Genomic DNA, 14,028 nt, shown 5'->3' with positions numbered 1-14,028 from the left:
TGGATGGGATCATCCATGACAGATCAGATAAGACCCCGACCCACAGCTCCCCTCCTAGGATCAGGTATACTGCAGGATCAGCTTACCCTTCCTCAAATCCTCCTAACCTTAACCATTAAAACATTAAACTGACCTTAGATCAGCGTCAACAGGAACCTCCTGAATGTCATGCTACATTGCCCCCAGCAGGGCTTCCAGACACTAAAGATGTTATAGTGTGTAATAAAAAGGCCCTTTATCTTCTTCCCCAGAGTCAGATGAGCTCGTGGAAACCGTCTTTATGTCTCTGAATGCAGTTTGAAGGAAGTAGCTAACTAGCGCTAGTGCAATTGATAACTAGCATTAGCACAATGACTGGAAGTGTATGGGTATCTGCTAGAAGCATTGGCTCATGAAACTACCTCTAACTTCCTTCATACTGGACAGTGTGGTGGATGAATCAGAATTAGTTGGGTAACATAGATAATTAAGATGTTTTATTAGTATAATATGCTTATGTAAGATACTTGTCATTAGAAAGTGTCCTTTGGACTCTGGTGTCTTTCAGTTGCACGTTTCCCTTAGCTGGGGCTCAGTCACTCGGGGCCCAGAGAGGGGAGAGGTCAGACTTGTTTTTTTACATGTCTCTGTTGCTATGCAGAATATCAGCAAGAGAGGAGGACTGAATGAAACATTGTCTTCATATGTGAATGTGTCTTTACCTATTCTTAAACCATGTGAAGGGATGGCGTGATTAATGGGGAACCAATTAATCGTCTCCACAATGTCTGTGCGCAAGTCACTCCCCTCAGTGAGCTTGTCCAGGAGTGAGAACAAGAGGTGTCTTACTGAGGATGGGCCTCTATGAGATAGCACTGACGGAGGAGATTTATGGTGTATTTTGATAAGAACGCCTAAAAAGCATTCCAGAGGACATGAGCTAATAGTTCTGTTCAATACCGTACCAGGGAGGGACGGTTCTAGAGAGACCAGATACTGGTCTATATAATGAACACTGTTGATATAGCAGTTACTGTCTGCTGTGTTTGATAGATATCTTTTCATACAAAACTTAACCTTGTGACCCATTCTATGTATCTGTGGTTCGTCATGTACGTTGAGAGGGGTGGACCTTGAGTATAAAAGCTCTTTGTATTGAAGGTGTAGTCACCTTTTTCAATGGCATCATTGAAGGTCAAGTGCTTTTGCAAAAGTATCGTAATTATTAAATATGTAGTTTAACTCAGACTGGTGTGTTTGTAACTCTCCTCATTTGGTAATGCAGAAATTAACCACCACAACAGAGAGACATAAAAATGGTATCCCCGAGTTCCTCCGAAGTATCCCCTTTAATGTATCAGTCGTCCTCCGCTATCCCAGCAGAGCACCACAGAAATTGTTAAGCAGGTATCCCCCATTAACGTCCAGATGAAATATCCACCACTCTGATCTGAGCCTCACTTTAACTAAGGACTTTTATTACAGACCAGTGTTACTGCGCACACAAACACACGGCAAACGCAAACGCACAACCACATACATATATGTTTATACGCACACAAACATGCAATCAGGATGTAGAATATCAGACACTGAATGAAAGAAACAAACAGAGAACAGCAGATGGAACGCTCAAAGTTGGTCAAACTCTTCCAGCAGCAGCGCTCAGACATGTCTGTCTGTCTGTCTGTCTGTCTGAGCAGCTATACCACCACGCAGTCACGATCTCCCTGCAGTCACACTCACGCTGCCGCCACTGATATAGCATTAATCGTCATGGCAACACAGCACAGGGCCACCAGAGAGAAACAGAGGAGCGAGAAAGAGTCGAGCCTTACAAAGAGCGAGTGTAGTAGAAGGTAGTATAGGACCTGATGTTCTTTCTACATCACAAGAGGTCCATGTCTATTACAGGAGGTGAAGGAACAAGACTCACTGATGGAAAACAGACATAAAAAGGAAACAGCACATAACATCAATATCAATGTAGACAATGCTATAAACACCAGGCATGACGTAGGCCTAGATGGACAGAACTGCAAAGAGGCAAACATCAAGTCCTTTGTTTTAACTGTAAAGTGTAGATGAATAAAACACTTAATCCCACGCTGCCCCCTCACATACACTATGCCCCTAAAGACCGGCAACTAGGTTAAACCCCACCCTCTCTTCACAGGGGCTCAGCCCCAGTGAGGGGGAGCAGAGACAGGAATAGATTGCCTTTAGCCCTCTGCCAGGTTAGCATTGGCGCTAACACAGAGCTGAAATTTCCCTTTCATCACTAGCTGCCGCTAACGCCTGACCACAGCCTGGCACCTGGGGCTGTAAAGTGAATAAATGTCACACTAAGCCCTACCAAGCCTCTACATAGCTTCTGCACTCCTCTCCTACACTGGTTACTGAACTAAAGTAAGTGAAGTGGATTTACACCCGGTAACAGAATTACGGTAACAGAATTACATAACGGTTCCCCGATCTGTACTACACATAATTATGGATATGAATGTCAGTGTCCTCATGTTTTACCCGTTTGGACATCACAGGGCAGAGCACAGTGCAGTGCAGTACAATACAGACCAGCAGAGCAGGGTAGAGTTCAGTACAGTATAGAAGTACAGTAAAGTACCACAGTATTGTATTGACTGTACTATTCAAACTTGTGAGACGTACACTACCGTTCAAAAGTTTGGGGTCACTTAGAAATGTCCTTGTTTTCCATGAAAACATACATGAAATTAGTTGCAAAATGAATAGGAAATAAATTCAAAACTTTGACAAGGTTAGAAATAATGTAAAAGAATCCTCCATTTGCAGCAATTACATGGCATTCTAGTTGTCGATTTGTTGAGGCAATCTGAAGAGATTTCACCCCATGCTTCCTGAAGCACCTCCCACAAGTTGGATTGGCTTGATGGGCACTTCTTATGTACCATACAGTCAAGCTGCTCCCACAACCGCTCAATAGGGTTGAGATCCGGTGACTGTGCTTGCCACTCCATTATAGACAGAATATCAGCTGACTGCTTCTTCCCTAAATAGTTCTTACATAGTTTGGAGCTCTGCTTTGGGTCTTTGTCCTGTTGTAGGAGGAAATTGGCTCCAATTAAGCGCCGTCCACAGGGTATGGCATGGCGTTGCAAAATGGAGGGATAGCCTTCCTTCTTCAAGATCCCTTTTACCCTGTACAAATCTCCAAATGTACCACCACCAAAGCACAATGTCTACACTGTATTTCTGATCAATTATGTTATTTTAAAGGACAAAAAAAAGTTCCCTTTCTTTCAAAAACAAGGACATTTCTAAGTGACCCCAAGCTTTTGAACGGTAGTGTACGTCTACGATAGGTTGAGATTTGGTCCAGTTTGTCTGTGGACGTTAACATCAAGGCCAGGGTGGACTCACCAAAGTTAACTTTCAATGTCCATGGACGTCCGGAGTCGGTTGGAGCTCAGTGGATGAGGACGCTGGTTACAGTAAATTGAAAGAGAGGGGGCTCATGGGTAGGTGTCAGTAAGAGCTGGGAGGGATGACATTAACTAGAGAGAGAAAGGCCAAGAAAGAGAGATGGAAAGAGAGAGAGGGAGAGAGGGAGGGAGGGGTTGTCCAGACAGAGGCTGAATCCCAAATCACTCCCTTCCCCTCGTCCCTCCATTTGCACGTTCACGCACACCTCTGCCATATGCACAATTGATACCCTTGCCACTCTGAAGTCACCCTCTGCGTTTTGCCATCAACACGTAGGGGCGAGGAGGGGGGATTGGGATTCACCATCAACTGTTTTCACACTCTTGGTTTGACCACCAGACAACATAAAGACAAAGAAAACAGTTATGAGCTGAACATAACAGTATGTCAGTGGAAGGGAGGACAGTAACAGGAGACACTATGAGCTGAACATAACAGTATGTCAGTGGAAGGGAGGACAGTAACAGGAGACACTATGAGCTGAACATAACAGTATGCCAGTGGAAGGGAGGACAGTAACAGGAGACACTATGAGCTGAACATAACAGTATGCCAGTGGAAGGGAGGACAGTAACAGGAGACACTATGAGCTGAACATAACAGTATGCCAGTGGAAGGGAGGACAGTAACAGGAGACACTATGAGCTGAACATAACAGTATGCCAGTGGAAGGGAGGACAGTAACAGGAGACACTATGAGCTGAACATAACAGTATGCCAGTGGAAGGGAGGACAGTAACAGGAGACACTATGAGCTGAACATAACAGTATGTCAGTGGAAGGGAGGACAGTAACAGGAGACACTATGAGCTGAACATAACAGTATGTCAGTGGAAGGGAGGACAGTAACAGGAGACACTATGAGCTGAACATAACAGTATGCCAGTGGAAGGGAGGACAGTAACAGGAGACACTATGAGCTGAACATAACAGTATGTCAGTGGAAGGGAGGACAGTAACAGGAGACACTATGAGCTGAACATAACAGTATGTCAGTGGAAGGGAGGACAGTAACAGGAGACACTATGAGCTGAACATAACAGTATGCCAGTGGAAGGGAGGACAGTAACAGGAGACACTATGAGCTGAACATAACAGTATGCCAGTGGAAGGGAGGACAGTAACAGGAGACACTATGAGCTGAACATAACAGTATGTCAGTGGAAGGGAGGACAGTAACAGGAGACACTATGAGCTGAACATAACAGTATGCCAGTGGAAGGGAGGACAGTAGCAGGAGACACTATGAGCTGAACATAACAGTATGCCAGTGGAAGGGAGGACAGTAACAGGAGACACTATGAGCTGAACATAACAGTATACCAGTGGAAGGGAGGACAGTAGCAGGAGACACTATGAGCTGAACATAACAGTATGCCAGTGGAAGAGAGGACAGTAACAGGAGACACTATGAGCTGAACATAACAGTATGTCAGTGGAAGAGAGGACAGTAACAGGAGACACTATGAGCTGAACATAACAGTATGCCAGTGGAAGGGAGGACAGTAACAGGAGACACTATGAGCTGAACATAACGTGCCAGTGGAAGGGAGGACAGTAACAGGAGACACTATGAGCTGAACATAACTGTATGCCAGTGGAAGGGAGGACAGTAACAGGAGACACTATGAGCTGAACATAACAGTATGCCAGTGGAAGGGAGGACAGTAGCAGGAGACACTATGAGCTGAACATAACAGTATGCCAGTGGAAGGGAGGACAGTAACAGGAGACACTATGAGCTGAACATAACAGTATGTCAGTGGAAGGGAGGACAGTAACAGGAGACACTATGAGCTGAACATAACAGTATGCCAGTGGAAGGGAGGACAGTAGCAGGAGACACTATGAGCTGAACATAACAGTATGTCAGTGGAAGGGAGGACAGTAGCAGGAGACACTATGAGCTGAACATAACAGTATGTCAGTGGAAGGGAGGACAGTAGCAGGAGACACTATGAGCTGAACATAACAGTATGCCAGTGGAAGAGAGGACAGTAGCAGGAGACACTATGAGCTGAACATAACAGTATGCCAGTGGAAGGGAGGACAGTAACAGGAGACACTATGAGCTGAACATAACAGTATGTCAGTGGAAGGGAGGACAGTAGCAGGAGACACTATGAGCTGAACATAACAGTATGCCAGTGGAAGGGAGGACAGTAACAGGAGACACTATGAGCTGAACATAACAGTATGTCAGTGGAAGGGAGGACAGTAACAGGAGACACTATGAGCTGAACATAACAGTATGCCAGTGGAAGGGAGGACAGTAACAGGAGACACTATGAGCTGAACATAACAGTATGTCAGTGGAAGGGAGGACAGTAACAGGAGACACTATGAGCTGAACATAACAGTATGTCAGTGGAAGGGAGGACAGTAACAGGAGACACTATGAGCTGAACATAACAGTATGCCAGTGGAAGGGAGGACAGTAACAGGAGACACTATGAGCTGAACATAACAGTATGCCAGTGGAAGAGAGGACAGTAACAGGAGACACATGAGCTGAACATAACAGTATGTCAGTGGAAGGGAGGACAGTAGCAGGAGACACTATGAGCTGAACATAACAGTATGCCAGTGGAAGGGAGGACAGTAACAGGAGACACTATGAGCTGAACATAACAGTATGTCAGTGGAAGAGAGGACAGTAACAGGAGACACTATGAGCTGAACATAACAGTATGTCAGTGGAAGGGAGGACAGTAACAGGAGACACTATGAGCTGAACATAACAGTATGTCAGTGGAAGGGAGGACAGTAACAGGAGACACTATGAGCTGAACATAACAGTATGCCAGTGGAAGGGAGGACAGTAGCAGGAGACACTATGAGCTGAACATAACAGTATGCCAGTGGAAGGGAGGACAGTAACAGGAGACACTATGAGCTGAACATAACAGTATGCCAGTGGAAGGGAGGACAGTAACAGGAGACACTATGAGCTGAACATAACAGTATGTCAGTGGAAGGGAGGACAGTAACAGGAGACACTATGAGCTGAACATAACAGTATGCCAGTGGAAGGGAGGACAGTAACAGGAGACCCTATGAGCTGAACATAACAGTATGCCAGTGGAAGGGAGGACAGTAACAGGAGACACTATGAGCTGAACATAACAGTATGCCAGTGGAAGGGAGGACAGTAACAGGAGACACTATGAGCTGAACATAACAGTATGTCAGTGGAAGGGAGGACAGTAACAGGAGACACTATGAGCTGAACATAACAGTATGCCAGTGGAAGGGAGGACAGTAACAGGAGACACTATGAGCTGAACATAACAGTATGTCAGTGGAAGGGAGGACAGTAACAGGAGACACTATGAGCTGAACATAACAGTATGTCAGTGGAAGGGAGGACAGTAACAGGAGACACTATGAGCTGAACATAACAGTATGTCAGTGGAAGGGAGGACAGTAACAGGAGACACTATGAGCTGAACATAACAGTATGCCAGTGGAAGGGAGGACAGTAACAGGAGACACTATGAGCTGAACATAACAGTAGGCCAGTGGAAGGGAGGACAGTAACAGGAGACACTATGAGCTGAACATAACAGTATGTCAGTGGAAGAGAGGACAGTAGCAGGAGACACTATGAGCTGAACATAACAGTATGTCAGTGGAAGGGAGGACAGTAACAGGAGACACTATGAGCTGAACATAACAGTATGTCAGTGGAAGAGAGGACAGTAACAGGAGACACTATGAGCTGAACATAACAGTATGTCAGTGGAAGGGAGGACAGTAACAGGAGACACTATGAGCTGAACATAACAGTATGTCAGTGGAAGAGAGGACAGTAGCAGGAGACACTATGAGCTGAACATAACAGTATGTCAGTGGAAGGGAGGACAGTAACAGGAGACACTATGAGCTGAACATAACAGTATGCCAGTGGAAGGGAGGACAGTAACAGGAGACACTATGAGCTGAACATAACAGTATGTCAGTGGAAGGGAGGACAGTAACAGGAGACACTATGAGCTGAACATAACAGTATGTCAGTGGAAGGGAGGACAGTAACAGGAGACACTATGAGCTGAACATAACAGTATGTCAGTGGAAGGGAGGACAGTAACAGGAGACACTATGAGCTGAACATAACAGTGGAAGAGAGGACAGTAACAGGAGACACTATGAGCTGAACATAACAGTATGCCAGTGGAAGGGAGGACAGTAACAGGAGACACTATGAGCTGAACATAACAGTATGCCAGTGGAAGGGAGGACAGTAACAGGAGACACTATGAGCTGAACATAACAGTATGCCAGTGGAAGGGAGGACAGTAACAGGAGACACTATGAGCTGAACATAACAGTATGTCAGTGGAAGGGAGGACAGTAGCAGGAGACACTATGAGCTGAACATAACAGTATGCCAGTGGAAGGGAGGACAGTAACAGGAGACACTATGAGCTGAACATAACAGTATGTCAGTGGAAGGGAGGACAGTAACAGGAGACACTATGAGCTGAACATAACAGTATGTCAGTGGAAGAGAGGACAGTAACAGGAGACACTATGAGCTGAACATAACAGTATGTCAGTGGAAGAGAGGACAGTAACAGGAGACACTATGAGCTGAACATAACAGTATGCCAGTGGAAGGGAGGACAGTAACAGGAGACACTATGAGCTGAACATAACAGTAGGCCAGTGGAAGGGAGGACAGTAACAGGAGACACTATGAGCTGAACATAACTGTATACCAGTGGAAGAGAGGACAGTAACAGGAGACACTATGAGCTGAACATAACAGTATGCCAGTGGAAGGGAGGACAGTAACAGGAGACACTATGAGCTGAACATAACAGTATGTCAGTGGAAGGGAGGACAGTAACAGGAGACACATGAGCTGAACATAACAGTATGCCAGTGGAAGGGAGGACAGTAACAGGAGACACTATGAGCTGAACATAACAGTATGCCAGTGGAAGGGAGGACAGTAACAGGAGACACTATGAGCTGAACATAACAGTATGCCAGTGGAAGAGAGGACAGTAACAGGAGACACTATGAGCTGAACATAACAGTATGCCAGTGGAAGGGAGGAACATAACAGTATGCCAGTGGAAGGGAGGACAGTAACAGGAGACACTATGAGCTGAACATAACAGTATGTCAGTGGAAGAGAGGACAGTAACAGGAGACACTATGAGCTGAACATAACAGTATGCCAGTGGAAGGGAGGACAGTAACAGGAGACACTATGAGCTGAACATAACAGTATGTCAGTGGAAGAGAGGACAGTAGCAGGAGACACTATGAGCTGAACATAACAGTATGTCAGTGGAAGGGAGGACAGTAACAGGAGACACTATGAGCTGAACATAACAGTATGCCAGTGGAAGGGAGGACAGTAGCAGGAGACACTATGAGCTGAACATAACAGTATGTCAGTGGAAGGGAGGACAGTAGCAGGAGACACTATGAGCTGAACATAACAGTATGCCAGTGGAAGGGAGGACAGTAACAGGAGACACTATGAGCTGAACATAACAGTATGTCAGTGGAAGGGAGGACAGTAACAGGAGACACTATGAGCTGAACATAACAGTATGTCAGTGGAAGAGAGGACAGTAGCAGGAGACACTATGAGCTGAACATAACAGTATGTCAGTGGAAGGGAGGACAGTAGCAGGAGACACTATGAGCTGAACATAACAGTATGCCAGTGGAAGGGAGGACAGTAACAGGAGACACTATGAGCTGAACATAACAGTATGTCAGTGGAAGGGAGGACAGTAACAGGAGACACTATGAGCTGAACATAACAGTATGCCAGTGGAAGGGAGGACAGTAGCAGGTGACTGTGGTGAGTGATTGTTATGATTTCCCATTGTAGCCAATTCAGCTCCAGTAATTCCATTACAGATTTTTGGGTAATTCCATTACCGATTTGGTAACGGAATTACTAGTTTTAGTCACTTAATAATTTGTAAACAAAATTGATATCAGTAAAATCACTAGGTAGGTAGGTTTACCATTAATTGTTACTTCTGTGAACTTTTATTATCCTCACTCAAGAGGGAGAGACGTTAGAAAATATCTTACAGATAAGTGGAGTTATGGTAACAGAATTACAAGGCACAATGCAATGTTTCTTAAACTCACAGAAAGTATTTGCACTGATGACAGAATGCTGCGAAACTTGAAGGCTGCTTGGTCTAAAGTGGAGAAGTCCTACCCTCACATCACACCCATTGGCTGTGCTGCTCATGCATTGAATCTGCTCCTCAAGGACATCATGGTACTGAAAACAATGGATACACTCTACAAGAGAGCCTAGTAAACGGTTAGGTTTGCGAAGGGTCATCAAGTTATTCCAGCAATCTACCTCACCAAGCAAAGTGAGAAGAATAAGAGCACCACATTGAAGCTGCCCAGCAACACCCGTTGGGGTGTTGACATCATGTTTGACAGTCTCCTGGAGGGGAAGGAAATTGCCATATCAGTCTGCCGATATGGACAGCCCCATCAAGAGGATCCTCCTGGATGATGTATTTTGGGAAAGAGTGGTAAGCAGCCTGAAACTCCTGAAACCTATCGCAGTAGCCATTGCACAGATTGAGGGAGACAATGCCATCCTGTCTGATGTTCAGACTCTGCTTGCAGATGTAAGAGAAGAAATCTGTACTGCCCTGCCCACTTCACTGTTGCTCCAAGCAGAGGAAACTGCAGTTCTGAAATACATCAAAGAGCGTGAAGACTTCTGCCTGAAGCCCATACACTACGCAGCGTGTATGGCAGTCGTGCCAACACATCTCATCAGCCACCTGGTGGAAGGGACTTTGTGGATCTGAGGCTCTTTCCCATGTTGCCTCCATCATCCTCCAAATCCCACCAACATCAGCCGCCTCAGAGCGCAACTGGTCCTTGTTTGGGAACACACACACCAAAGCACGCAACAGGCTGACCAATACAAGGGTTGAAACATTGGTGGCCATCTGGGCAAACTTGAGGCTTTTTGAGCCTGACAACGATCCATCCTCAACAAGGTTGGAAAGTGACAATGAAGATGAGACCCCAGAGTCTGATGTTCAAGAGGTGGACATTGAGGAGGTCCAGGGAGAAGACATGGAAGCCTGAGAGGAAGACAACCAAAGCTTTAGTCTAGAAACTATCATTTTACAGATGTATGTTGAAAATGTTTTGGGGAGATGCGATGGATCATTGGGGATCATTCAATATTCCCTTTCTTTTGTTGTTCAGTGAAATCATCCCATGTGAAGAGTCAACTCAATTAATGTTCAATTCATAACTAAATTGTATTTTTTATTTCTATTGGAAGGATTTCATCATTTGCAATTATGTCTACTTATGATAAGGTAAAAGGTTTATGTTTCCGTCTCCATATGATATGGTAAATATATTCAATGCAAAAAACATCTACATTTAAAAATGGTATTAATATTAATTTGTGTATATTTCCCATATATTCCCGTTAATTCCCACGGAAAGTTTCCACCTCTGAATATTCCCCAAAATGTTCAACCCTATTTCTGATACCTTTTAAGACTTTTTCCTGGTAGAGGTTTCCTAAGACCCCTTTTCCATTTGTTTATTCAGAAATCAAAGCCTTTACTTCTGCCTCATTTTTAAGATGGAAAATGGTTGAAAAATGTATTTATGCTTTCATTTCAATTTGATATGCTCCTATAAATGTCATGTTGGTGCTCATGGGTCCTTTTACATGGAAATGCCCAAAACTATAGCGGCAGGTAGCCAAGCAGTTAAGAACATTGGGCCAGTAACCGAAAGTTCGCTGGTTCGAATCCCCGAGCTACCCTAGTGAAAAATAATCTGATGATGTGTCCTTGAGCAAGGCACTTAACCCTAATTGCTCCTGTAAGTTGCTCTGGATAAGAGCGTCTGCTACATGACGATAATGTAAAACATCAATAAGTCAACAAGACATAGTAAACAACTAACCGTACAGTCTCTAGTTGACCTTTAACACCTGCCTAGAGTGTATACCTGTAGCCTAGGAGAACAAGCTGAGAGAAGCATGGATGGATGACCACCTCAACTTCATGTTGCCATGGTGATACAGATATGGAGGGAGCAAAGTGAGGGATGAGAGGTGAGCTCTGTGACCTCCTCTCACTAGTGAATCTGATTTCCCCTGACATCACACCCAGCAGGGCATCAGTCAAGCCACCGTCCACAGACACACACACACACTCTACAAAACAAAGATAGACACCCAGTGAAGGCAGGTTTTAATGGAGGTTGTACTGTATGTTCAGAGAGCCTGAGAGGAGGTCAGCCTCCTATCACTGTTCCCTTCCCCCTGGTCAGAAGTAGATGCACTATGTGATTACTATTTTATCTTTGAACTCTGTAAGAAAATGTCATTTAAAAAAAAGGTGGTGTACTGTGTAGGGTATAATTTGAGACAAAGTCATCGGCCTGCTTCCTATCACGGTTACCCTCTCATTAGCGTCCAGCTGCTTCCTTTCTGTGCAGATAGCGGGCTGTGTTAATGACAGTGACATTAACGCTCTGACCGGTAACACTGTAATTCACGGTCATCAACACAGCCATTTCCTGCTCTGCTCCTGTTCAGCCCATTGATTATATATCAAATCGCTGTAATTCTCTGTGTGACTTTCCTTCTTGATATCTGCCTCTCTCTCTCACACACACAAAGGGTGACTGCACTTCCTGATTTGGCCTTGTTTTTCGGATTGCTCATTAAGAAATGCTTGCGGCCGTGACTGAATGAGAGTTGAGAGTTGTCTTGGGTGTGTTATGTTCGTATATCGTACCCTGGCAAGTACAGTTGTTTGTCCCTCCGGAGTCACCTTAGCAACAACATAGTAAAATAATATGAATTAATGTAATACAAATCAAGAAATCTGTAATACATTGACGTTTTTGCTGAGGTCTTAGTGTCACAATTTTACATCTAGCTAAGATGTTTGGTGTAGTATGTTCTCAAGTAAAAAAAAAAAGTGGATTAAAAACTATTGAGTGCACTGCATATAGTCTATTGAGTCAGGAAAGTCTGGCTGCACGCTCAGGTCTGATTTCTGAGAACAATAACATGTCTAAAAGGTCATCATCTGCAAGCTGTCAAACTATCAAAAATGAAGCACAAGCTACACACTCTTTATCAGTGCCCAAAATCACTTGTTAGCTAGCTAAGTTCCAACTCTGTGTTTGTCAATGAAGCTAGCAAGTAGAAGTTGATCTCAATTCCACACTCTTCCAATGCATCTGGACCTTTCTGGCACATTCGACATTCAGCTCGAAAACAAAGTACCGAAGCCTGGCGGGAATCCATTTGCACTGCCGTTTAGCTGTAACAAACCTTTGATAACATGTTTTCCGGCCTAAACAACCCACGTCGGTGTATCAAAAAGTCAACAATGTTGCGATGTTAGTTAAAATGTAACGGATATGTAACAGAATGCCAGTTGCAGATGTTACTGGAATACAAATGTAACATTGCGTAGTTGATCGATCCGCTACTTACGTATCTACTGATGAGATTCCGTAGCACGCTAAAATCCATTCTTTTGACAGCTCCCCGTTGGCAAATTATTTACTGTCCACTTTCCAGTCTCCTTGGATCTTTACCGACGCTACCCAATGTTCATCTCTGTCCACGCATCCATCGCTCCCGACCGCTCTGCCTCTCCATCTGAATGAGCGCGAGACAGCAGCGGTCTTTCAGTTGGCTGTTTTGATTTCCATGTAATTTTGGACAGCCATGCATCTGAGCAATGTGATGCAGCTATTCCTGCTGCTTATGCCGCGTTCACGCGTTAGTCGGAACTGGGAAACTCTGACATTTTCGACTTGCAAGCTGGTTGACGCGGCACATGTAGAACTACAACCAGTTAACAAGTTCCGACTGAGACGTGAACGCGGCAATCGTTTTCGGGAATGTCCCTTTTTTCATAACGAATAAAAGTTTGCTAAACTGATCATTGAAAATTCTTGAAGAGCTTATTTTCACTGGTTCCTCTTGGTGGTTATTTTTCTTCTATGAATCTCCTTTCATATCAGTCTTTCCCTCCAGTCCTGCTCTCTTTTTGTTCTGTTATGGTGCACATACGAATAGCTGTTTACCTCTATACGTCAGAATGCTGCGCATGCGCATTGCAATTTCTTTCACCCCCATGCTGACTTAAATCAAAATGCATCTGTGTGCGACATAACGGTTTATTCGAGAGAGGAAGAGGCAATTTACTCCGCCCAAAATCTGTTCGCGTGAGATAAGCCTTTTTTGTATGGAGGTCTATCGTGTCGAATTATGTGAGGCTTATGTGATCGAAATACAAGTTTCGTAATGTTTAAGCTGTTACAAAAAAGTGGATGCCCGTGGCATTATGCAGTGGCGTCGTTAGGTTTGGACTTCCGGGGCATCAGCCCCAGGTGTTTTTGATCCAGCCCCATAACTTTTGATGGTCACCATGTATTTTATAGATTTTCTTTTTAAACATTTCAGTCTGATGAGTTTCCATAACCACACATCACTTGCGCTATGCAAGAATGTAAACAATACAGTATACTGCGCTAGGCAATACCAGGCACTGCAAGAAGCACCTGGAGTGATGTAGT

The 14,028-nt window shown here is 44.5% G+C and overlaps 1 protein-coding gene across 6 annotated transcripts in view; it reads right to left on the bottom strand.

Moving 5' to 3' along the window:
• Positions 1 to 13,533, bottom strand: part of LOC106582021 (phospholipid-transporting ATPase IH) — a 70,177-nt gene extending 56,644 nt beyond the window's left edge. For all 6 annotated transcript variants that reach the window (XM_014164682.2, XM_014164679.2, XM_014164681.2 and 3 more), the window contains exon 1: positions 12,938 to 13,533. In XM_014164682.2, the coding sequence (XP_014020157.1) occupies positions 12,938 to 12,976 (39 nt within the window). In that variant the 5' untranslated portion in view covers positions 12,977 to 13,533. The remainder of the gene's footprint in view (positions 1 to 12,937) is intronic.
• Positions 13,534 to 14,028: the final 495 nt, after the last annotated feature.

The sequence above is a fragment of the Salmo salar genome, chromosome ssa21 (assembly GCF_905237065.1).
Source record: "Salmo salar chromosome ssa21, Ssal_v3.1, whole genome shotgun sequence".
In the NCBI taxonomy this organism is placed as follows: domain Eukaryota; kingdom Metazoa; phylum Chordata; class Actinopteri; order Salmoniformes; family Salmonidae; genus Salmo; species Salmo salar.
The sequence above is the reverse complement of the archived record's forward strand: the minus strand, read 5'-3'. Positions and strand labels throughout refer to the sequence as shown.